The 26,833-nt window shown below is 31.5% G+C and overlaps 2 protein-coding genes across 7 annotated transcripts; one reads left to right on the forward strand and one right to left on the reverse strand.

The window, feature by feature from the left end:
• The first annotated feature begins 434 nt into the window (after positions 1–434).
• On the forward strand, positions 435–5,702 carry LOC137823993 (cyclin-dependent kinase C-2). Its single transcript, XM_068629397.1, has 12 exons — positions 435–814; positions 1,551–1,632; positions 1,828–1,918; positions 2,020–2,049; positions 2,208–2,317; positions 2,407–2,479; positions 2,562–2,682; positions 2,759–2,876; positions 3,753–3,892; positions 4,002–4,059; positions 4,503–4,573; positions 4,767–5,702. Exons 1-12 carry the CDS (start codon positions 705–707, stop codon positions 5,323–5,325), a joined length of 1,563 nt encoding a protein of 520 aa, XP_068485498.1. The 5' UTR covers positions 435–704; the 3' UTR covers positions 5,326–5,702.
• A 2,048-nt stretch (positions 5,703–7,750) lies between these two features.
• LOC137823994 (putative serine/threonine-protein kinase PBL3) lies at positions 7,751–11,531 on the reverse strand. 6 transcript variants are annotated; one of them, XM_068629401.2, is made up of 7 exons: positions 11,314–11,531; positions 11,097–11,177; positions 10,113–10,423; positions 9,885–10,020; positions 9,080–9,216; positions 8,852–8,975; positions 7,751–8,318 (listed from the first exon to the last, which is right to left on the reverse strand). In XM_068629401.2, the coding sequence occupies exons 2-7, from the start codon at positions 11,149–11,151 to the stop codon at positions 7,912–7,914; spliced, it is 1,170 nt and encodes a 389-aa protein (XP_068485502.1). In that variant the 5' UTR covers positions 11,152–11,177; positions 11,314–11,531; the 3' UTR covers positions 7,751–7,911. The 6 variants fall into 6 exon arrangements, with proteins under 6 accessions (XP_068485502.1, XP_068485499.2, XP_068485501.1 ...); XM_090294344.1 differs by having other exon boundaries at positions 7,755–8,318; positions 10,117–10,423; positions 11,314–11,336; XM_068629398.2 differs by lacking the exon at positions 11,314–11,531 and having other exon boundaries at positions 11,097–11,307.
• Positions 11,532–26,833: the final 15,302 nt, after the last annotated feature.

Here is a 26,833-nt window from a genome sequence, read left to right on the forward strand (position 1 = left end):
TAGTTTCTAAAGGATAATTTTTATAATTAAATTACATACTATTTATAATAATTTAATAAATACGTATAATTAATCCTAAAATATTTTTTTCTAATCAAATATTATACTATTGATATAAAATAATACATATGCATATATATATATATATATATATTCCATTATAATTAAAAGACATAGATTAATTTATAAATAAATAAAAAATTTACAATCAAATGTTATACTATTTTTAAAATTTGATGAATATGTATAATGGGTAATAAAATTGTATTGATATGTTTTTCTTATCGAATCTCAGTGTGCATATTATTAATATATTGATATTGATATAAAAAAAAGACTAAAATACATAAAAAAAATACATGTATTAAATATTACAATTATATTTTTTGCTAGTCTAAAAATGTATATATGCTATAATCAAACTAATAGTAATTAGTAAAGTCATACTAATATATAGTGTTTGATTTTGTTATTAAATGAAAAATAGAGTAGAAAAATAAAATCAAAATTACAGATATCACATTCTTTTGAATATTTGTTTTATCTTCACAACTCTTAAATAAGAATTTTCTGTTTAAAGGCTTTATTATTTGATTTGTGGGATATTTTCAGGAAATTTTTGCGCGCGAGAAACCCTAAGCGTAACCCTGATTCGTTCGATTCGCTGTTGGATTCGAATTTGGAACTCGGAAGATTAGGGAGCAATGGCTATTGCAGCTCCAGGGCAATTGAACGTGAATGAATCGCCCACTTGTGGATCTAGAAGTGTTGATTGCTTCGAGAAATTGGAGCAAATTGGCGAAGGCACATATGGGTTTGTTTCAATTTGTGTACTGCTTAAGCTTTACATTTTTTTGGGTTGTCTGTTTGAACATGGAAGTTGAAAATGTATGTTCTCAATTATAACAATGCGTGTTTACTATGCAACACTGTATTCGAATAATCCGATAGATTCTGTTGAGCTGGGCTGAAATTGAAAGCAACTTAAACCTTTAAACTTTAGAGGTCTTGAACCTGAGCGCGTAGCTCTTATCAATCAGAAGATTTTAGAGTGAAGAAATCGTTATAGTTATTTATTTTTTTGTGCTTTAAGGTTTAATTGTTATATATCCTGTTTTTTTTTTAAGTTTATTTATTGGTTCCATGGTTTAAAATTGTGATCACCGTTACAGTTTTGTTGGCAATCCTTGATGTTGTGGGAAATTAAAAATGTGGCTGATGGGGGCGCATTGCAGTTGCAATGTGGTTGCAAGGGCCCAAGAACCTTGATGCTGTGACTACGATCACGGTTTCAGAAGTTTTTGATAAAACCTCGATCTGTTGTCTATGGTTTAGTTGGCTGTTACGCTTGTGCAATTTCTTGTCTTATGTTCCCTGCCCTCTTTTCTGCTTCTGAAGTAGTGCTTTTTGCCACATTGGTTTTAGCTTCCAACTTCATCCCACATAAAACGTTATCTAGTTCTAGCTTTGTTCATATCAATGTCATCCGCCTCATTTCTGATGCATTCTGAAGTGAACTGATCTATACCTTCATATATTTATGCTTGCAGTCAGGTTTACATGGCTAAAGAGATCAAAACTGGTGAAATTGTTGCTCTGAAGAAAATACGTATGGACAATGAGAGAGAGGGGGTATATCTTTGATTAAAAAAATTCATAATTTATCACATTAAGGGTGCAAGTGTATTTTATTTGTATTTGTCTCCTCTGTTTTTACAACTTTTTTCAATTGTACATTCTATTCAGTGGACCTAAATCAGAAGTTACAGTCACATTCTGTTGCTACAATATTTCCCCTGAACTGTATTGTTAATTTTTCCTTTGCAGTTTCCTATAACTGCTATACGAGAAATCAAAATTCTTAAGAAACTACATCATGAAAATGTGATCAAGCTGAAAGAAATTGTGACTTCTCCAGGTACCCCTTTTCGAGATCTAAATTAGCTTTGTTATTGAATCAAAATGAATTTAAAAATTTGTTTTATTTATATGCATAAAATTTATGTTTTTTTCTTTCAGGTCCTGAGAAAGATGAACAGGGGAGGCCAGGCAAGTTATTCATTCTTGTTTTATTAGTGCAACTTCTGGACAGTAGCACACAATATGCGTTATAATTCCAGTGGTGTGAATATTTCCATCAATTTTCTTTGGGGTTAGCATACTAAACCTAGTTTGTTTGCTTTTCATACTTGTTTTGGGGATTGCAGATGGTAACAAATATAAAGGTGGCATCTATATGGTCTTTGAATACATGGACCACGATTTAACAGGTCTTGCTGACCGACCTGGGATGAGATTTACAGTTCCCCAAATAAAGGTATTACTGTTAATACCGAGTTTTATTTCATATATTAATAGCTTTTTGTTTTATTGTTGTCTGAATTGTGTTTCCCTTACTTTCTTAAGTGTTACATGAGACAACTTTTGACGGGGCTTCACTATTGTCATGTAAATCAAGTACTTCATCGTGATATCAAAGGTCTGTTATATTGAGAAGGTTTTGTTTTAGATTAGAATATAGAATCTATTATTCTTATTTTATGTATTTTGTTCTGTTGCAGGCTCCAATCTTCTTATAGACAATGAGGGAAATCTTAAGCTTGCAGATTTTGGACTGGCACGATCATTTTCTAATGACCAAAATGCTAATCTTACAAATCGTGTCATTACATTATGGTACAGGTAATTACTGTCATTGTTTGTCATGAGTTGTGAGATTGGCCAATGCACATATTGAATATTTTTGTTATATATGTAGACCACCTGAGTTGCTGCTCGGGACAACAAAGTATGGGCCTGCTGTTGATATGTGGTCAGTTGGGTGCATTTTTGCTGAGCTTCTTCAGGGGAAGCCTATCTTTCCTGGAAAAGATGAGGTTAGTAATATTCTATGTATGATAGTTGAGAGAAATTAGAGCTAAATTGATGATTTGTTGATTTGATATTGAGTACAACGGACTAGTTATGGTTTGACTTGTATGTTATTAATCAACAAGCTTATGCATAAATGGCATCAAGAAGAGATTCTTTACATTCTAGCTCATCATATTCATTGTCTTAACACTTGCCACGAGCATAACCACCTTTCTGTTTTTATTAAAATAGACACTGATTTATTTCTTTTATAAGCATTTCTCTGTAAGTTAATTATAGGTTAAATTAAAAATTTTGTCCTCACCTGTGTGACACAGTCCCTGTATGTAAAAACTCAACATTTTGTTCCACATTCCATACATTAATTGGTCTCTGCAGTTTGCTAAAGTTAATACAAGTGTTAGACATTTGCTTTTTGGGGGACAACAACATAAAATGGTCTCTGTCGGGTGTAGATATCAATACTTAGATTTTTTTTTTCTCTTATAGGTACCAAAACAAAGTGTATTTTTTGTATAAGAATTAAAAGAAATAATGTATCTAGTACAGATTACAAATTTAATGTATCAGGATTCATTTGTAAACATTTTTCAAGTAGGGACCAAAATGTAGAGTTTTCCGCGCAGAAACTAAAATGGACAAGTGTTAGGACTAGAGTTTAAATTTTTATTTTAAACGTAATTTATATTTTGATCGTCAAGAAAAGATGAATGCTAATGATGATGTTTAGGTACATTACTGGAACTAGCCTGCTCAATACTTTTTGGAAATGTAGTCATTACATTCACTCCTGATCTTTCTTTTAAGATACATGATATTACTCTCTATATACTTTTACAGCATAAATGTAATGCTGGCTTTGTTTGTAACCATTGTAGCCAGAACAATTAAATAAAATATATGAGCTGTGTGGAGCACCAACTGAAATCAACTGGCCTGGGGTTTCTAAGATACCTTATTATAATAAATTTATGCCAACAAGGCCAATGAAAAGACGTTTGAGGGAAGTTTTCCGGCAGTAAGTATCAGAAAGTATACAGGCTTTTTTATCCACCAGAAATGCAAACACGTGTTTCATTTTCTAGGATTTTTTATATCTAAATAGCTTGTTTCCCTATGACTTACAGTTTTGATCATCATGCTCTGGAGTTGTTGGAGAAGATGTTGACACTTGATCCATCACAGGTATTAACTGTTAACTGATCTTGAATTTCTATCTTAAGGGGTTCAAATACCTGTTTTTTCCAGTCTTATTCACTAAATCTATTTTATTTTGACATGGTTAACTGTATCTACAATTGCTGTTTTGTTATTATATTATATCATGTACGTTGACAAAAATCTCAATAACCTTTAGAGAAAAGCGCTATACATCCTTTTTTCCTTTGTGAAAAACAAAAAAGCATTGATGGCATAGTGCTTGCTAGTTGAGACGAATTTTGTAAATTAATTATCTATGTGCTGTAATTTATGAATATGAAGATGTGTTTTTCTTGGCGTAATCTGAAAATTTATCGTAAGATGTAAGCAAAATAATTTTTGCCACCTGTTTACGTGATTTTATGACAATGAATTTTGTTCGTTGTGATCCGTATCCTAAAATTTGTTTGTCAATTTGATTTCTACAGAGAATTACTGCGAAAGATGCACTTGATGCTGAGTATTTCTGGACAGATCCATTACCATGTGACCCCAAGAGGTAAGACCTTCCATGTACTTTATTTACTTATTTATTTTCAGAATGCTACTTTTCCGTGAAACTGTCATCTTAATAGGAATAAATATCTTTCTCATTTCACTCCCTTCCTTTTCCTTTTTGCTTTATTGTTTCTACTCGACTAATCGTTTTCTGGTCGATACTTTCTAATTTCCTACTCCTCTGTATGGCTTAGTTTACCCAAGTACGAGTCATCACATGAGTTTCAGACAAAGAAAAAGCGCCAACAACAACGGCAAAATGAAGAAATGGCTAAGCGTCAGAAAATGCAGCACCCACAGCAGCACACTCGTCTTCCCCCCATTCAGCAGCCTGGACAACATTCCCAAATGCGGTCAGGATCAAATCAACAAATTCATGGCTCTCAACCCCCAGTTGCTGCAGGACCTACTCATCATTATGGGAAGCCTCGAGGTCCATCTGGTGGACCAGGAAGATATCCTCCCAATGGGAACCAAGGTGGAGGATACAATCACCCAAATCGAGGAGGTCAAGGTGGTGGTGGTTATGGTACTGGACCTTATCCTCCTCAAGGGCGGGGGGCACCTTATGGGTCCAATAGCATGCCTGGTGGTGGTCCTCGTGGTGGTGGTGGTGGTGGTGGCAGCGGCTATGGAGTTGGAGCTCCGAATTATCCCCAACAAGGTGGTCCATATGGGGGTTCAGCAGCTGGTCGTGGCTCAAACATGATGGGTGGAAACCGCAATCAACAACAGTATGGTTGGCAGCAGTAAATATACTTTCTTACGATGATCAGTATTAGCACTATGATTTGGCTATACCCTGATAAATTTGAGAAAGATCGGACTATTAATGGATCAAGTTATTTAGAAGAAGATATGAGATCTGACCTCTATGGTTTGTATACTATTGAGATATACTATTCTCATTACTTGAAGTACCTGGAAACCTTTGTGATGCATGCATGCACCTTCGGTAATGTTTGGTGCTCCTAATCATAAGGCACCACAAAAGAAGAGTGAACCTCCGATTTTGTACTTTTCTTTTCTCTATACTCATTGAATCCTGTGCATTATGTATGGATAATAGCAGCATACTTCAAAATGTGTTACAATACAAACAGCTGCTTACTGATATTATTTTCAGGATACTTCCTTGTACAACTTTTTTTCGTTAGTTTTATACTCTACTATGACAGGCACAATATGTAGTAACAAATAAATAGGCTCAATATGGATGGTTATGGCAGTGGTAGGGTAGTGAACTGAAATTAATGAATTACGAGAGATTGTGGAAGAAGAAATAAACAAATTTCAAAGGAGGCAGAAGTGGGGAAGAGTGAAACATGTGGATGTGGCTGAAGTAGAGAGAAAATTACAGAAAAATGACAGGTGGCGAAGGGAGAGAGAGGATCATATGATGAGTGTGGTAAGAAATTAATTCTCTAATTTCTGTCATTTGTTTTCTATTGTTCATCTTGTAAGGAGAGCTATTTTCTACTTTCTAATTGTTGCCATTATTTTATTTTATTTTCTTGAATTGCAGCATTGTAATCGAGATTTACACCTCTGATATAATTCTAATCCAGTATCAATGTTACTCGGCATAGTACATTCTGCTTTATAACTTATATACCATTTCATGTCTGAGTGAATTTAAAACATTAGAACAATTGATTTTTTTTTCAAAACTCACTTATAAAAGTGAACCAATTATAATTGATTTTTTTTTCAAATAATTATAATACACTTAGTTCACTCCACCCACCCACCCACTCGAGAATGCACTAAGTTCAAACGTTGTATTTTGCTTTGTTTCATAAACAATAAAGAAACCTTTGGTTTAACTGAAACTATCGATTAAGACATGTTTTATCTTATTTTTAATCATGGATAGTTGGAATTCACAGTGTCACACGTTTTGCTTTCTATAATATAAGCGTAGTGTATCAACTATTGCTCCAACCTAAAGTTATTGTTGTTACTTATAAAGCATCCATATACTAAATTTTGTCTTTTATATTAACCTTGCATTAGTTGATTATTTCCAATGCGGAACAAACTAATACAAAGAAATTCAAAAAGTATTTCTTTTCTCTTCGTTACTATAAGCGTAAAATCATTTTTAAATAACATATCTAAGCGTAAAACTCATTATATATAATTGATTATATCAACAATGATAGATATTGCAGTGTCTAAATCAAATTAGAGATTCTTTCAAGCATAAAAATCATATTACACTGTTGATATAATACTTTTTTTCACATTTATTCAAGGTAAATGATAGATATTACTTATTCAAGGGGGAAAAATAGTATGATATGTTTCAAACACTGTAATATGATTTTCAATACATCTCTAATATTTATTTATAGAATTTTTTTACTCATTAACCACTATCCTAAGGACATTAATTAGGAAGTTTCTTCCTGCACCTCCATAGCTTTTTTTTTAACATTCTGAATTTTATAATCTGAAAATGTTTTTTTTTTCTATTTACACCTTTTGGATTTGGAAAGGTATTTTCAAATCCATAAATACCTTTCAAATTCTATAATATGAAAATACTTTCAGGATTTCATAATTTTAAATATGTTTTTTTTAAAGAAACCTATTCTAGATTATAAACTCTAGAGTTTTTCTAGATCACTCGTTCCAAAATGAAAAACATCAATAAAATAAAAGATATTTTTAGTATTTAAAAAAAGTATGAAGTGTCACTAAACTACATAAGAAATAAAGACTCAAAATTCAAAAAGGCAGCTTACATACTATCAAACTTATTGCATGTAAACTATGCGATTATAGAGTTTTTCTGGTCACTTCAATTCTTTTTAAAATTAGGAGACTAATAAATCTAAAAGAATACGTGAATTAAGAAATCATTCTTTTAATTTTGAGATATGTTATTTACTTTAACAAAATGTTTTGCCAAGACTTTTAAAGAGATTATGCGTTTCTACATAGATAAAGTTAAGGAATATACAAAACCGAGCAAAGGTTCCAACTTTTGTTTTTTCTAACTGTATACCCTTTTAAACTCTTCAATTTTTTTTCTGAAACAATTTTATGATCATTATATGGCTGCTTAAGCTTGGTAATGCTTTCCAATAAACATGTTGGGATGAATTTATGGGAAATTAAATAATAATAATAATTTTTTCACAAAATAAAACTAACTTATGCATAAACAAAGTTGTAAAAAACATTTTATATTAATTTTTTTCCTTTATACATTTTTTTCTCATAGTGTTTCTAACAAATTCTATTTAAACACACAATTACCACCAAAATTTGAAAGAACAAAACATTTTTTGGGATGCAGAAGCATTATTAACACATACAGAGAAAGACAGATCATAGTCTGTTATTATTTGTAGCTGATTTTTGGGAATGACTAGAATGCTTTGGTGTATGATTCTCTGTTCCAGATTTTGGGGTCCTTGGGAATGAATTTGAGGAATTTAGTGCTTCCAATGCAGCTAGAACATTTACCATAGTTGGTCTGCATTTGGGATCTGTATTTAGACATTGCAGTGCAAGTGTTGCTGCTGCTTGTGCTCCTTTCTTGGAGTATTGACCACCTAACCTTGTGTCCATGATTCTCAAAATTCTTCTGATATCACTCAGGAATGGCCTTGCCCAATCCACCAGTGTTTCTTCTGAAAATCCACTTCTCTCATCTTCAACTACACGCCTTCCTGTTAGTAACTCTAACAACACAACTCCAAAGCTGTATACATCACTGCTTGGGGTCAAATGACCTGTTTGTTTAGTCAGAAGGCCAACTTATTATAATTAGCAGAAGATAGGCTCATCAACTTTACAAATCATGAACATAATAACATCACAGTAAATGGAACACTAATAAAGGCTCTCTAGAGTTTTTAAGAAATATTATAAACTGTTTTGCCTTATTTTTTTATTATGTGTAATGGCATCTATTTTAGCCAAATTTGCTTCTTCATTTTGAGCTGTGATCGTGTAGGAAGAAGTGACAGACAAATTACCTAGGCTAGGTACTTGGTCTCTTTCTTGTACCAAGTACCAACACACATTAGTGTAGTAAACTGGTATAGTATGCATTCAAATTGGTATCACTTTTTTAATAAAAGAAAGTCTCAAGTGTTCCTTGATAGTATAATATAACAGTGTACTATTGCATCTTTTTGTGTCTCAATTATGTCCTTGTTTTTTTTTTCTTTTTTCATTTTGGTATTGTCAATCTCAACATCCAAAAGCCAAGAACCTAGCACTTTTGAGAAAAGGGTATAGAAAAATGGAAAGGCAAATTTACCTGTAGCTACATACTCTGGTGCAGCATAACCATGAGATCCAATAACTCTGGTAGAAACATGGGTGTTGTCTCCTGTAGGACCATCTCTTGCCAAGCCAAAATCCGAAAGCTTTGGGTTGAAATCCTGCATATATCACAGTGCTACTCTTTCAGAATGGAGACTTACATGCAAACAACAGGTGTTGTTTTCTTCACAAATTCATAAGCCAGACTTTCAGTGTTAAATACCGAATCAAGTAGGATGTTGGCTGCCTTTAAATCACGATAAATAACATTTGCATCTAGGGTATGTAAAAATGTTAATCCTCTTGCAACAGCAACTGCAATGTTTATCCGGATAGTCCAGGGAATAGGCTGAACACCTTCTGCAGAAATAGAAAACAAAATTTAAGGTATTATGAATCAAGAGAAAATTATGGTTCAGTTCAAAAACAAAATGTTGCACATAACATAAGGGTGTAAATACTAAATAGTTCAGAAGTTTTATTCGGGCCTTAGAGCTGAACTGTTTATTAAAAATCAAGGTTTAGACTTTTTAAAAAACTTGTTTATGTAGAAAGACTAAGTTTCTTAAGACTTCAAAAAATGTCTATTAGACTTGATCGGTTGGTCTGGTTATATATATGTATGATATGATATTATATTATTGCATTATATAAATAATATAGGATATATACATGCAACAATATACTAATATTAAAAATAATAACCAACAGAAGGCCTATCAAGACTTACAGGCCTTCTATAAAACAGGTCATGTAAGTAGGTTTTGAGGCCTAATCTCTTTCTAACCCCTTTGCAGGTCAGTACTCAACGGATTAATGAAGACTAAATAATATATTAAGGAGTGAATGTACTACTTCTGAATAAATGATTTTCCAAACTTGCTTTCAGCATAAACTCAAACTAGAACAGGCTAGGTTCTGGACTACCATCAAAGCTGAGTCTTGCCTATTTGCTACCCCTTCTTTGTACATTGTTACGGATGGATCATTTGAGACTAAATATGTTGAAGAGTAAATGTAGTACTTACTTCTGAATAAATGATTTTCCAAACTTCCTTTATGCATAAACTCATAAACTAGAAGCCTGTTTTTACCATCTGAGCAGTAACCAATAAGTTTCACCAGATTTTCATGGTGAAGCTGGCTTAGATAATTGACTTCTGCCTGCAAACATAATGGGCAGAAAATCAGTCAAGGCCTAGCAACACCAAGCAGTTATAAACCAGTTTAAGAGTTTGTGTAGGACTTGGACATACCAACCATTCTCTGTGACCTTGAAAACTTTCTGGTTTAAGTTTCTTGATTGCCACTACAATTCCAGTCCCTGGTCTTGTGGGAGCATAAGTGTTCTTATCTATCCATCCCTTGTACACAAACCCAAACCCTCCTTCTCCAATTAAGTTTTCTTGCCTGAAGTTCTTAGTCGCCTCTTTTAGTTCATTGAAGGTGAAGGACTTAAGGTTGTTGGAGATGGGTTTGTCAACATTTGATGCTGAAGCTCTTAAAGGAGCTTTTCCTTTAGTAGAATTTGAGTTCTGTTTTGTCTTACTTCGAGACTTTGAGCTTCCTGAGAGTAGATGAAATGCAAGTTATAATCAGCCACTAGAGTAACTTCTATAATCTTGTCCAGAAGATTGCACTATTATGAGTTACAGCTAGAAGTTGATTACTAGTTATGAGGTGCCAAAGAGAGAGGATTCATTTCAGTATAATAGTCAAATTCAAGAAATATTTTATATCAATGAAAGACAAAGCCATATTAGAATATACACATGGAAAGCCTCATACTCTCCATCATTTTCATACCAATACCAACACAATCTGGAGGCTTATATTTTAGTTAACAGAAATACAAAAATTCCATCCAATTCTAGGAAACCAAGGATTTGAGAACACTAAAAAACAAGAGAACAAAAGAAGGTTAATTCAAAAATAGCTAGATCCTATAATCTTCCAGGTTACGGCCTATGAACTATTGTTTTAACTCACCCTTTGGAAACCATGGCCTTCTTCTCCTCACCGTGGAAACCGAAGACACAAAAATGGAACCATCCACCATGACAAACAAATATTAAAATTCAAAGCATCATCATGCATCATCCTAGTGACACGACTAGTGCCAAGTGATGATAACATCAAAGCTGAAGAAAAATAACTCAAGGCTTATTTATATTTTGTAATAAAGAAAAGTGAGGGCAAACACATATACAAACGATTAAAACAACCAAATTAAAACCTACCAAAGAAACTCGTGGAAGACACATGAGCCACTGGTTTTCTGCAGCAGTTTCCCATGTTGAAAGTTTTTGTTCCTTTTGTTTCTGAGGAGAGAACAACAACACCAAAGGTGAACAGGGTGTGAATGAAAAGATCTCCAAGTTGGGTGGGGGGCAAGAAGAAGTAAGAAGAAAATGTGCACTGTATGGGCTTAGATAAAGAAGTGGAAGCAAAGGGTACCTGAGGAAACAGCGTAGTCAATGAGAGGAAATATGTTAATCGTTGAACCGATGTAAACATAACTTGTTTGCTCATTTTGACTCTTCAAAGATTGAAGTGTGGTAAGGGCTAAGCACGCGAAAACAGGCTCTACACCTCACCTGTTTTTTAATAATTAAAGCCAACATTTGACTCTTATGTTCATGCAGACGACAGCTTCCTTAAAAATCTAAATTGCCAAGGTGACATCAAAGTTGAAAAAAGGATGTCAACTGTTACATTTCAGAGCAATAATGGTATAGTCTTAATCTCTACACACCTTAAATGTCTTCTATGTTACATTTCAGAGCAACATAGTTTAATAATTTATAGTTTGATAAATCTCTGCTTACAATTTTATAGTTTCTGAATAAAAAATTGTTGAAAAGAACATGACAAGATTGATTGTAGGGACTCTATTTAATTACCATCTTCCCAACGACCTGACCTGCCAAAGCACTGTTATTATTATTGCTGAAAACTTCAAAGGCTTTACTTCTTGTCTTACCAACACACTGTATATTCAACTTTTGCCTATAGTACCAGGTTATTTTATTCTGTTAAAACAAAAACTAGTATGTTTTTGCCTATTTTTTCATATTCTGTGACTTTCATTTTTTATATTTTGTTTGATAACCATTTCAAATCATCTAAATAAACCTTATCATGTAGTGTTTCATCCATATTTCTCTGTTTCTGCACAGACATGTGTGCGTGTGTGTGTATATATATATATATATATATATATATATATATATATATATATATATAATATGTGTATGTGTGTGCTTTCTAGTCGTGATTTTGTTTATTGATCAAATATGTCTCAATTCGTTATTGTACTGTGTCTTTTGGTGACCATAACATGTGATGATCATGTGCCATCTAACATGGATGAAGGATTTCACATGTAGTTTTTCCAGTTTCAAAGTGTCATAAAGCCATATTAACTAGTTGCATATTCAAAGCATTTTATTCTAACAAAAAGAACGAACGTGCAAGTTGGTGAATTTCAAGATTGCATGCATTTTCATAGCAGTAACTTTTTGTCTCTGTACGTTGTTCATTCAATGAAGAAACAATTTTTACAACTTTCATAACTTATATTCAAAATAAATTATGAACACAATTCACTGATAATCTTATGCATTAAAAATGTGTTTAGAAAACATACTAAAAAGAATCTATGAAGAAGAACCAATTCCTTAAATAGATTTTAATATTTGAAAAAGAATTGTTCTTAATCATCAACACCAAGGGGAAAAAGAAGACAAAAAATGCATGAACAGTTTATGTAATGCCTAATGTGATAACCTAAAGATGTTGAAAATGGTAAAAAGGGTAGCTTTGAAGACTCTGTCATACTTTGACTTCAACTCTATCTGAATAGAAGCTTATACAAAACGATAAATGTGCCAAACCAACCCTTTTAGGTTTCTCATTTAAGAATTGAAAAAGAAAGTGTTTGCTAGGTTGAACTAGTCTACAAATTGAAAATAAACATTAAATTATGTAAACAAACTTCATTAATATTAGTCCTAAGAGAGAGAAAAATACATGAAAAAATTAACTTTTTCGTTAAGTTAAAAATAAGAACTTAAACAAAATTAGATGAGAGTGCTTCTCTTTACTATAATTGATTTTGGACTTTTTCATACACAGTTGGAGAGTAAAGAAGGTATTATTTTTATGCTAGAGTCACTACTAGTATAGTTTTTTTTAAGTGAAAGTTATCATGTAAAACATTACTATGAAAATTGCATATTTTTAAAAAAATTATTTTAAAAAGTTTAAAATTTATCTAGAACCAAGCATGATCTGAGAGAGACGTAATTATATAATAAGAGTGAAGGAATACTATTGGTAGATAGTTAATTTTGTTTCTGATCAAGTCAAATTTATTTTAAATAATTATATTATTCGCACTATTCGAGATATAGATCAAAATTCAAATGTGAAACTATATATATAAATGTTAAATATTTTTTACTTCAATAAAAATTTGTGTCTTTTTAAACTAAAGATATTCTTACTTTTGGTTTTATTAACTTTTTTATTGGTCTCAAAAATATTTTATTATCGTTAATTTTCTCCAATTAAGTATAACAATCATAATATTATCATAGCATTGTCCTGTATAATTTTATAAAAATAAACAAATAACTGATATCTCGACACATTATTATACAGCGTCGTGAAAAACTAAAAAATAAAAGTGAAATACTTAAAAGAATTAAAATTAAAATAATAGTATTTTGTAGAGATTAAAAAAATATACAGTTGTATAGATTTAAAGAACTACAATAAAAAAAAATAGCATACTTATAAAACTAAAAAAAAAATAACATACTTTTGAAAATTAAAGAAAAAAGTGACATTTAAATATCCTGTGACAAATATTTAACTACTGAAAAAATATTTGCTTTTAGTACTTACACATGACTTTGCAAAAGACAAAAAACCCTTGTTAAATTTGATAATATTTTAATTTTAACTTAGTATCTTTGAAAAATATTTGGTAGGGACTAAAAAGCAAATAATCTTCCTGCTATAAAGCCAAGAGAAAAAAATTTGAATAATTTGAAAGGACTAAATTTAAAAACACGGTCCATTAATTCTTTTAGATTCACACGTTATAGGAAATTGTTTCCAATGATTTAGACATATACCCACTCAACTTCAAAAATACTCCTTATTTCAGAATTGAAAATTTGAAATTAAAAAATATATTTTGGAAAAAAAATCTGAAATAAAATTTGTGCATGGGAAAAAGAAATTTAATATTGAAAAACCAAAATTTTATTCTGAAAAAGCAATTCCAGAATAAAAAATATATATTTAAAAAAATTAAAAAACAAAATACACAGACATTTTTCATAAAGGGAATTTTAGAACAATGTTCTAAAAATTCAAATTCAAAAATTATTCTAGAAACTTAAATTCATAATACATTTTGAGATATTTTGATCTGTCAGTAATTTAGTGCAGGTATAAATTTATTGGATGCAGAAATCAATTGCACACTTTATATATCATTAATCTTAAGAGGACAAAAAATATTATACTATTGTTAAAGTTTCTATAAATGACAATTTAATGATAAAAGAAGATGGATATAAGAAATAAATGTAGTTGTAGTATTAGAAAAGGGTTTAAAAAGGAAAATAATATATAATATATTGCTGGCTATATTTGTTTTACCTAATCAACAACACTTATCTGTTCTTGACCAATCCATTAATTTCCTCATAGAAAAATTCAAGTTAATTTCCTCTTAGAAAAAATAAAGGCCAACAAGCACCTACCCTTCAAATACGTCAATAACAACGCTTTGGAACACAATAATATATTTTTTAATTTAAATAATATAATAAAACTAATTTAAATTTAAATATAATGTGTGTGTATATATAATTTTTAAATGAATTATTTTTTTCATACTTTTATTTTATTTTAAATATAATTATTATTTTATAAAATGAAAAGGTCTTACATAAATTCACTTAGGCCTCACCCTAAATAAACCAGGCAAAAACTTACCTAATTTAATTTAGGCCATATATTTTTTCATCTGTCTGACTGCTTTGCATACTTTTCTGATCTATTAGATTAAAGGCAGCTCTTTCTTACACAGTACATTTTTCTTCCTGGATCCCCGTAATATTATAAATTCTGAAATTGACTTTCACCTTTTATTTTGAAATCGGGGGGTCTGGAAGTGTGCTACGAATTTATCAATCTAAAAGTTAATTATATAGTTTTTTGGAAGGGGTATTTCGAAGTAAAGTTTGCATAAATTGTTGATTTTCAGATTGCTGAATCTGGAAGCCTAATTTCTATTACGGATTGGTGGATTTCGAATGATTTTTTCAATTATGCATTTCTGAATCTGGAATGCACATTTTGAATTACGGATTTAGGGATTTGGAATGGTTTTTTAATTATAGATGTTCTACATTTTTTTTAATTTTAGATTAACACTGTTATTCATGTACTACCGGAAGTACCAATCTGAAAAGTTACCGGACGTGTCAATCCAAAATTTTACCAGAAGCGTCAATCTGAAAATTTACTGGATTTTGTATTCCAAAATGAAAAAAAATAAATGTACGGTTTTTATATATGGATGATTTTATCTTTGTACAACATTGTGAGTGGGGTGCAGGAAGAAACTGCCTAGATTAAATTCATTTTCTGCTACTTTGGAGTGTGAATTTTTCTTAAAAGGATTTTGGATATTTAGAACATGTATGGCCTATATTAGCGTATGGATATATTTTTTCATAATATATTTCATGAATTCTAGAAAGTATGTTAAGGACAAAACTTCCAAAAAGAATAATCCGAAAATCATTGAAAAAAAGGTAAAATCAATCTTTTTGAAAATTATGGTTGCATGAAGAATATTGATAGGGTAGGAAGAAACACCGTTTTTTTATCAGCACTATGGGCCTTATATGAAGTGCTATGTTTGGGCCTTATCACTAATCTATCATTAAGTTATATAATAAAAATTGCAATATTATTTTTTTAATTTGAAAATTAAGTATAATTGATTGTTTTTGCAATGATTAAATGCTCAGTAATTTACACATCCACGAATCAAAATGCTCACTTATTTAATTTTTAAGTAAGAAAAAAAGTGGAAGACATAGTATAATGTAAAAGGAGTATAGAAAAAAAAAAATTGTGAGAGCATGTTGACAAATCAATACACAAAACTTGAATAGTAAAATTTTCAAGGCATGTTCAAATTAATTTGCACACCTCAATGCAGAAATTTGAATGTGAATGAATATTACTGATTATCATTTAATTTAATGATTTTTATTTTATAAACAACTAATTAAAAATAGTAAATATACTATAGATGCCAATGTATATTTTTTCCTAATTTATTAAAAAATATAGACACTAAAGTCAGGGAGAAAAAGTAAGGAAAATAAACTAGTAAATCAAGAACTAACAAAAAAATATATAATTTATTAAAAAAAACAAAATATAAAATATTCAATTAATTAATACAAGCTAACTGTGTTAATTAGTTATTAACCTAGTTTATACAAGAATCTATGGAGGTACTGAATTTGTGCCATAGGAGTTACAAATATTTGAAAATTGAATTGTTTTTGTTTATTGTCAGGAGGTAGAGAATATGCTTGGGAAAAAGAATATTCTCAAAGTATAAAAAATTGGTTTTAATAATAATATTATAAAAACAATTCAAAATGAAATTCCCTTTCATGAAGAAACAGATAATGGTTGAAGAAAAATGTAGGAACATTGTTTTTGTTTTTAGTTATGCATGCACATCTTTTTAATCAGCAATGGTCCCACTGAAGTAATGATGTAGTGGTCCAATCAAATAAAATATTATTTTACACAAACCATTTAATTAAGATTGTATTAGTTTCCCTAATAGAATCGAGTTAATTGATTAAAATATTATTGTATTCCAAAAGTTTGGAAAAGATTTCACGTCGAGCATGAGTTGGTTTTATAGAGTTGAGTTAGGCTTAAAGTCCACTTCTTAATATGATATCAAGTCATTTCGAGTCTATCCTAGTAAGTGTTTGTGTTGCACCTGTTGAATTAGGTTTAAAGTGCATTTAAAAAAAACAAATCTCATATAGAAATGTAAATAAAAGTGGACAAGCTAAACTTAGAATAAAAATAATCATATATCAATCATTATAATATAATTTTACAACAGTAAAAAAATGTATTATCATTGAACAATTTAGAAATTCTTATTTAAATTGTATTTTATAAAATTTATTATCCTTTTAATTTATTATACAATATAATGATATTTTATATTATATATTTTGATTAAATTTATAGTAATGTGTGTAAGTTCTTATGAAAAAAATCTTAAAATAGTATATATGTATATATTATAGATAGTATATTAGTATTTGGAGTGTTACCTTGTATAACTAAAATGTTTATTAGTTAGTATTTTAAATCGTATTAAACTTGCAAAATATGTAATGATTTTTTTAAAATACGTATATCTGTAATGGAATTTTAATACATGATAATACCGATGAGTTTGATTTTAATTGTCAAACCTAATTAAGATTTTAGTTATATATAGTGTTTATAGAAAAATGATATTCTGAATATTTAAATTATATTTGTTCTTACATGCGTAATATCAATCTTTCAGTATGACATACAAAGATTAGAGTATACGCACGAATTTTCTCATACTTAAAATAGTTTTGATTTTTAAATGTTTAATAATTATTTAATTACTCAACTAAATACATTGTTATTTATACTAACCATATTAAGGGACCCAATAAACTCACTACCTTATATTCACTTCAAAATATATCCATTAATTAACTTTTATAATTTTAATTTTAATAAATGATTAATATTTTTTTACTATATTTACGTGTTATTATTCTAATAAACATTCCTTCATCCTTTTCTGTCTCGCACTCTTTTTACTATTCAGCACAGTTCTCGATTCTCTTAAAGTCAAATAAAGATTATGATAAATTAATCACGGATCTAATTGGAATAAAATATGTTTTTTATTCTTTTAAAATTTAAAATTCGGTGTTTAGTTTTTTTTAAAGCAGGTTTATTTTGTCGTCGGTTTAGTTTTGAATTGTACAAATTTTTAGTATTTCAAGTGACATGTAAACATATTTATTTATTTGTAAAGTATTATTTTGAGATTATTTTATTGATATAATAAATTTTTATATAGTCTATTTTTAGAGTTATTTATTTATTTATATATATTTTTGTTAATATATAAGTTTTAGTCTATTATTTCATATTTTTTGTATTTTTTTAATAATAATTTTTATGAGATGAGATGATTATTGTTATTTGACTTATCAACCTAATTGAGATATCAAATTGCACAATAAAAAACGATGTATTTTAAATTTTGAATAAAAATAAAAAACATGTTTACCTCTAAACTTTATCATTTCTAACTATGAAAATACAAAGATGATTGAAAACTATTTAAATAGTTTTTTTAGAGTCTTAATTTTCTAAGTTGGTGGGTTAGAAATTAAATCTCGTACAGTGAAAGTGACTCATTGTGGTCTAGTTTCTTTTGTTGTTTTGTTTTGCTTTATGTTTTGGATGCGAAAAAAAATATGAATAATATAACCCTAATAATTGAGATTAATTAATTAATATATGCGCAAGACATTGGATACACCTTAACTAGTTAAATATAAGAATGATTAAGTTAAATAATGTTTTCTTAATCTGTCTCTATAAACAGTTGAAGATGCAGAATAATTCTGTAGAACAATTATTTTCCTAAACTTGATCCATAAGTAATCAGCCATGTAAAGGACCAATTCACCCATAACATACCATCACCTACGTATCAAGTTATTGAATATGTTTTTTACTTCATGTTCTTTTATCTGGTTTTAGTTCCTGTATTTTAAAAATTTATTAATTAGTTTTCAAACTTTAAAAAAATATGAATCTTTTATTAAATTTCTTGAAAGTAAAAAATTGTGACTAATATTATATGAGTTTAATTCTCCTGTCAACTTTGTCAGTGTAAAAACCACTCCTAAATATCAAATTTATGTATAAAAATTAATTAAATTTACATATTTTATAAGTTGGTGAAATGAATTCACCGATTTAAAATTACAAAGATTAAAGAAAAAAATTGAAAAAAAGATTACAAAGACAAAAAAGAGAGAGACAGTTATCCTTTAAAATATGCCTATTTACGCTTTTCATCTATTATATTTAAATTTACAATTTTAGCATATTTAAATTTTATTTTAATTGATAAAATCATTTAAGTTTGGTTCTTTCTTTTATCGAAAACTACTGGCACTCTTTTTCTTTTTCAATAATTTTTCATCTTTAATTTACTTAGGAACTTATTATCTAAGTGTGTTTAATAAAAAGGAATTTAAATTAATTTTCTTTAATTATGTAGAATGTGTTTATTTATCTTTTTCATTTATTTTCTGTTCTGGACGATTTTGGGAGGGTTTCGATCAAACTTGTTAACCGATTACTCCTTAGACATGGTCTTGAAATGTATTTCTTAACCTAAAGATTAACTTAATTGTTGTATGGAAACTCACCTAGAATCCAAAGGTTAATATGAAAATCTACCTTAATCTCGGCCCAATGTCAGAGGTTCATCACAATCCTATAAATAGACACACTAATCAAGATAATTGTATGCATTAAACAATATTTATTACACTCAAATATCTTAAACCGAATACTAACTTAGATATCAAAGTACCTTTTGCAGGTACACTACCTACACCGACCAAAGATCACACGATATTTTTAATTGGAATCAGCGTCACTTCATATAGTTTATAAAGGGAGGACCCAAAACTTTCCAACCTTTTTGTAAGTACATATTTATTTTTAAGTTTCCTTTAATTGATAAAAGTATTTAAGATATTTCTTTTATTTAATGAAAACTTATTGATTCTAATATGCACATTCACAACATTATATATAGTGAATGTCTAGAAAGTGTTGTTATATCTTATATTATATAAATAAGAGGTGTCTCTTACAAATTTGGAATATCATTTACAAATTTCTGAAACAAAAACATTTATGCATAATTTTTTTCTTACATTGTCTTCACATGTTTTATATGTTATTTTGTATGGGTCAAGCCCTATTGGATCTTCATGGTGTATTTATCATGTACTCTTTCTAATATATTACACACTTAATTTGATAGAAATATATTTTGATTAAAATATGAGTTTATCTTCTCTTTGACCTTTGTTACCGTTCTCTGTTTCTGTCTTCATCCCTTGATACCGCACATCATTTTCCACAAGCCAGTAACATGTATAAGCTTCAAAAACTAAAGGTGGTATCAGAGCGAGTTATACCCGCTCTACTCTCCGCTGCCAACAATTTTGTTTCCCTTTCCTTGCTTATCTTTCTTTTCTTTTTCTCTTCTTTTTTCTTGCATCTATTTCCATGGTTGAAACCCAAAAAAGTTCTTCCAAGAATGAACAACAAAATCCAGCTAGCGCGTATTATCTACATTTGGGAGAAAACTCAGGGACGGTTTTGGTCACGCCACAATTGGATGGTTTAAATTACCTCTCCTTGAGCAGAGTGGTGAAGAGGGCTTTGCTCTCGAAGATTAAATTCAAGTTTGTCAATGGAGATCTACCAGAGCCATTACGTAGTGACAACCAATATGAAGCGTGGGAGAGATGCAACGTCATGGTCATCTCTTGGATCACACGAAGCATCACGATGGAAATCGCATAAAACACAGTGTATATAGACAATGCAAGAGAGCTATGGGACGATCTCAAAGAAAGATTTTCAAAAAGCAACCACTTTCGTGTTCCAGATCTTCTACAAGAAGTAAATTCTATTAAACAAGGGGGGAGAAGCATTACGGAATATTATACTGACTCTAAGACGCTGTGGGAAGAACTTGACGCGTTGTGGCCTTTGCCTACTTGTATTTGTAAAGAAAAGTGCAATTGTAACATGATGTAAACCATATCCAGCTACAGGGACTCTGAACGGGTAATGTACTTCTTGAAAGGATTGGGAGAAATGTATAATGTTGTTAAAACACAAATTCTTTTGACAAAACCTCTATCAGGAATCGACCATGTCTTCTCTTTGGTTCTTCAACAAGAAAGACACTTGAATGAAGGCATGGGGATGGATACAAAGATAATGATCAACAGTGCTAATCAAAGAATCAACAACAAGACCAACAACATCAGTCAAGGTTGGTGTAGTTATGGAAGAGGAAGAGGAAAAAATTATGGAAAGCAATGCTCTTACTGCCACAAGATAAATCACATTGCTGACGAATGTTATTTAAAACACAGGTTTCCACCTTGGATGAAGCAGAAAATGAATTACACTACTAAGGGTGGGCAAAAAATCCAAATTACAAAATCCAATCCATAATGATCCAAATCCATATTAGTTTTAATCCATTTAAATGGATTTATCTTAAATCCAAATCCATATTTTTGGATTTTAAATCCAATCCATTTAATTGGATATGGATTCGATATGGATTGGATACATTTTTGGATTATCCAAATTGTATTTTTGGTGGGGTTTTGACTTGGCACAATCCAAGTTGAGCCAAGACAATTCATGCTGATGTCGAGCAGAGCAGGCCCGAACCGATGTCGAGTCGTTCGGGCCGAGGCCGATTTCGAGCTGAGCGAGCCAAGGCCGATATTGAGCCGAGTGGGCCCAGGCTGATCTCGAGTCAAGTGGGGTTGGGTCGTTGTCGAGTCCAGCGGGCTCAGGCCGTTGTCACGGACCCAGACTGATGTTAAGCCGAGCGGGCCCGGGCCGATGTCGAGTCGTACGGGCCCGGGCCGATGATCTCGAGTTAAGTGGGGTTGGGTCGTTGTCGAGTCCAGCGGGCTCAGGTCGTTGTCACGGACCCAGACTGATGTTAAGCCGAGCGGGCCCGGGCCGATGTCGAGTCGTACGGGCCCGGGCCGATGTCGAGTCGTACGCGCCCGGGCCGATGTCGAGTCGTACGGGCCCGGGCCGATGTCGAGTCTTACGGGCCCCGAGCTGAAGTCGAGTCGTAGGGGCCTGAGCCGATGTCGAGTCGTACGGGCCCAGACCGATGTCGAGTCGTACGGGCCCGAGCCGATGTCGAGTCGTACGGGTCAGGGCCGATGTCGAGTCGTACGGGCCCTGATCGATGTCGAGTCGTACGGGCCCGGGTCGATGTCGAGTCGTACGGGCCCGGGTCGATGTCGAGTCGTACGGGCCCGGACCGATGTCGAGTCGTACGGGCCCGGGCTGAGGTCGAGTCGTACGGGCAGGGGCCGATGTCGAGTCGTACGGGCCCGGGCCGAGGTCGAGTCGTACGGGCCCGGGCCGATGTCGAGTCGTACGGGCCCGGGCTGATTTCGAGTTGACGGGCCCAGGACGATGTTAAGTTGTACGAGCCTGTACCGATGTTGAGTCGTACGGGCCCGGACTGATGTCGAATTGTTCGGTCCCGAGCCAAGTTAGTTTGTGTCCATATCAAAATGGATTTAATGTATTTGACAAAGTGGATTTAATCTAATTAAGAAAGTGGATTTAATCTAGATTGAATTCACTTTAAATGGATTTTCAAAATATCCAAATAAATTTGATTTAGTTAAAATGGATATGGATTTTAAATCCAAACCATTTATTTGGATTTGAATTGGATCTAGATTGGATTTTGAAAAATCCAATCCATGACCACCCCCTATACACTACAAATGCTCTTAAGAAGGAAGGAGACTTGGTGACTGAGATGGAAAAATCAACACACAATGAAACTCTCAATGAGCATATTTTTAAAAAATTTGGACCTGAGCAACTTCAACAACTAATAAACATGATTCAAGATTCAAATAACAAAGATAAGGTGATAAATAAGGGAGATTCGTTTGCTATCAATAACAATACAAGTAAGAAAGGTATGCACTCTTGGATTCTTGACACTAGAGCTACAAATCACGTAGCTTGCTTCCTCTCTTCTTTCATAAGCTATTACAAAATTAAACCTGTAAAAGTTGGGCTTCCAAATAATCGAAATGTTATTGTTGCATGTGTTGAAACTGTTATCTTGGCTAAAAATATAATTTTATATAACGTTCTATATATACCAGAATTTATGTTAAACATTATCTTTATTCAACGACTGACAAATTCTTTAAGATGTCAACTTGTTTTCTCTCAAAATGCTTGTCAGATACAGGAAAATACTACCTTAAAGATGATTGGTTGAGCTGAGATCAAGAATGGTCTTTATTAACTATGTGCAAATAAGGAAGATAGTCTTGTCTTTTCTTTCATAATGATAATACTTTTAAAGCTGTTGAAAACTTGGACGTTTGGCATTGCAGAATGGGCCACCCATTGATTAAAGTTTTAGAAAATTTAGCCAAGAATCATGCTAGCATACATGTTAATGATATAATTTTTTGTACTCCTTGTCATCTTGCAAAACAACGTAAGCTTCCTTTTCCTTTTAGCGAAATTGATAGTCAATGTGTTCTTTATCTTGTGCACATGGTCATATGGGGTCCTCTAGGTGTTTCCTCCATACACAATAGATACTTCTTAACTATAGTAGATGATTTTAGCAGATATATGTGGATACAGCTAATGAAAAATAAAAGTAAAACTAGAGAACACGTGCAACACTTTGTCATTTATGCTAAAAATTAATTTAATAAAGATATTAAAACTATACTGATAACGGAAAAGAATTTTGCTGGAAGGATTTCTATGACAAGCATGCGATAATGCATCAACCTTCATGTAATGAAACACTGCAACAAAAGTCTACTGTTGAAAGAAAACACCAACATGTTCTTAATGTTACTCGTTGCTTCTACATAATTGTATGCCTAATCTTTCTGATATTAAAGTGTTTGGGTTGTTTGTGTTTTGTTTCAACTTAAAAAAAACAGAAGTAAACTTGATCCTAGAGCATGGAAGTGCATCTTTCTCGGTTACAAATAAGGAACAAAAGGTTATATTGTCATGAATGTGCATTCTAGAGAAACCTTTATATCCAGAAATTTGATTTTTTTTATGAGACTTACTTTTATGATTTAAAAGAAAAGGATGAGCAGATCATTGAACGAGATAGCAATGATCCAATGAGGTATAACTGTGATGTTCTTGAGCAAATTGCAATCGAATAGAACTTAGTAGAACAAGAAGAATAGAGACAAAGCCAAGAACAAGCTGAACATGAGATTTTGAGACAATCTATGGGAGAAAGAAAAAAACATGCATATTTAGAAGATTACCATCATTAAATCATGGCATCATCATGCAATGAGACTCTCAATAACAAGGTACTTTAGCCAATTCTGTTATTTCTTATAAAAAAACTGTTAGAAAGGTAACTAAAGTATACTTTATCTATTTCAACACAAACTGAGTCACGATGCTATGAAGAAGCTAAAGAATTCCCTGAATGGATGAAAGTTATGGAGATGGGAATTAAGGCTCTAGAAGTCAACAAGACCTAAGAAATAATGGATCTTCCTCCTAATAAAATGCCCATCGCTTGCAAGTGGGTATATAAAATCAAACGAAGAGCTAATGGAGACATCAAGAGATACAAGGCAAGGTTTGTAGCAAAAGGATATACGCAACATGAAGGTACTGATTATATGGAAACATACTCACCTGTAGCTAGACTTACTACCATAAGAAGTATTTTAGCTCTTTCATCTATCATGGATTGGCATCTAGAACAATTGTATGTAAAAAATGCCTTCTTACACAGTGATCTAAAAGAAGAAGTATATATAGAATTACCTTTTGGAGTCATCATTGAGAAATCTCATCAGGTTTGTCGGCTAACCAAGTCTTTATATGGCTTGAAATAAGCTAGTAAACAGTGGTACGATAAACTCACTTCCTTTCTTCTTACCATTAATTTTGTTCATTCAAAAGTTGATAGTTCAATGTTTATAAAAAAAATTGAAACCTCCTTTATGGCTCTGTTCATATATGTTAATGATATTCTTATTGCTAGAAATCGTATGAATGAGATCAATAAAGTGAAAAGTTCTCTAAATGCTTCTTTTGAAATCAAGGATTTTTGTAATCTTAAGTTCTTCTTAGGATTAGAAGTAACGAGGACTAAGAAAGGTATCGATATATGTCAAAGGAAATATGCACTTGATATTTTGGCAGATGCAAGTATGTTAAATGTTAAGCCAGCAACAACACCTATGGTTAAAAAGAATGAAAAGCTCTTCGAACAGAACTCCTCTGTGCAAGACATTACTGCATATTGAAGAATTATCGAAAGGTTGTTGTATTTGGTGAACATTCGACCAGACATCGGTTTCTCTGTGCATTTCCTCAACCAATTCATTCAAGCACCAATAAAGCTACATCATCAAGCTGCTTAGAGAATTATAATATATGTGAAATCTTCTCCAACACAAGGTATATTCTATCCCAAAGATACAAACATTTAGTGATTCTGATTGGGCCTCTTGTGTTTCTACTCAATAGTCAACTACGGGATACTGCATCTTTCTTGGAGAATCTCTTGTATAATTGAAAACGAAGAAGCAGAGCATTATATCAGTGTCTTCCTTCGAAGCACAATATCGAGCGCTAGCGTCTAGATGTGAAATTCAATGGCTTAAATATTTGCTTAAAGACCTAGATATCAACACCAACAAAACAACGAGCTTCTACTGAGATAATCAATATGCGAGGTGCATTGCACATAATAGCAATTTTCATGAGAGGACAAAACACCTAGATATTGACTATCATGTGATGAGGGAGAAGTTGCAAAACAAGGTTTATTTCACTTGCTTCATATAAGCACCAAAAGCCATCCTGCAAATCTTCTCACAAAACCGCTTCATAGTGAAGTTTTTCATAAACTTCTTAGCAAACTTGGTGTGCAGAACATTCACCCACTAACTTTAGGAGGGTGTTATCTTCAGCCTTTTATATTTTATATGGGCCAAGTTCAATTATATCTTAATGATGTATTTATCATGTACCCTTCTAATGTATTACACACTCAATTTGATAGAAAAATATTTTGATTAAAATCTGAGCTTATCTTTTCTCTACCCTTTGCCAGTGTTCTCTGGTTTCGTCTTGATCCCTTGTCCGTGCACATTATTTTCCAGAAGCCAGTAACATGTATAAGCTTCAAAAACTCAATATTTTTTGAACCAAAAACTCAATATTTGAACTTAAAAAATAAACCCTAATCTTAGAGGTTTCCATGTATTTTGTAAGGCAGTGATGTTTTTCTCCAACATATAAACAACGTAAATTATTTGGTTTTGTTGTTAAATTTTGGTGCAATATTGGTGTTGTGTTCACGTGTGTGGGGTCCATCCACTAGAGGGAACAATTAAGTGTGGACCATAAAAACATGACCAAATAGGTAACATGAATTTGCCTTTTATTTTTTCTGATATGCCAACGTGGTGTTTTCTTAAGCATATAAAATGACATCACTGCTACCTTGGTGCCTATATTCTTCCATGGGAATTAATAAATTCACATTTAAATTGTAAAAAAAATAATATATATATAAACTGAACAATCATATTAATTTAACTTTTAAAATTTATAATAGTTTGAACTACAGTTTATAAAATCAAACAAAAAATTCAATTGATTTATTTTTCCTTCCTCAATCTCTCTTAGTTAATTTAAAATATATGTTTAATTTTGTATTCAAATCTTATACATGTGTTAAATTTTTAAATTTTTTACCAATTATAATAATCATAACTTACTTGAATTAGATTCTATTCTATAAAAAATGCCTGGCTATAAATAAATAAAAAAATGAGAACGATTGGTAGATATTTTGTTGATGAGGAATTCTTTTGTTCACATGTTTGAAGCTCTGAAAGAGGATAATTAATTAGATGTTCTTTTCACCAGGTCAGCTTTTAATATTTTGATGATAATGCCATTTTGTTAGAACAAACAAATCATTTTCTAATTAATGATATTA

The sequence above is a fragment of the Phaseolus vulgaris genome, chromosome 8 (assembly GCF_051622355.1).
Source record: "Phaseolus vulgaris cultivar YP4 chromosome 8, ASM5162235v1, whole genome shotgun sequence".
Lineage (NCBI taxonomy): Eukaryota > Viridiplantae > Streptophyta > Magnoliopsida > Fabales > Fabaceae > Phaseolus > Phaseolus vulgaris.

Coding starts and splice junctions, on each gene's coding strand:
- LOC137823993 (XM_068629397.1), top strand. CDS start 705: ATGGCTATTGCAGCTCCAGGGCAATTGAACGTGAATGAATCGCCCACT. Junction 1,919..2,019: donor AGAAATTGTGACTTCTCCAG/GTACCCCTTTTC, acceptor TTTTTCTTTCAG/GTCCTGAGAAAGATGAACAG. Junction 2,480..2,561: donor ACTTCATCGTGATATCAAAG/GTCTGTTATATT, acceptor GTTCTGTTGCAG/GCTCCAATCTTCTTATAGAC.
- LOC137823994 (XM_068629400.2), bottom strand. CDS start 10,915: ATGGTGGATGGTTCCATTTTTGTGTCTTCGGTTTCCACGGTGAGGAGA. Junction 10,424..10,845: donor AAGGCCATGGTTTCCAAAGG/GTGAGTTAAAAC, acceptor ATCTACTCTCAG/GAAGCTCAAAGTCTCGAAGT. Junction 8,319..8,851: donor ACCAGAGTATGTAGCTACAG/GTAAATTTGCCT, acceptor CTAAACAAACAG/GTCATTTGACCCCAAGCAGT.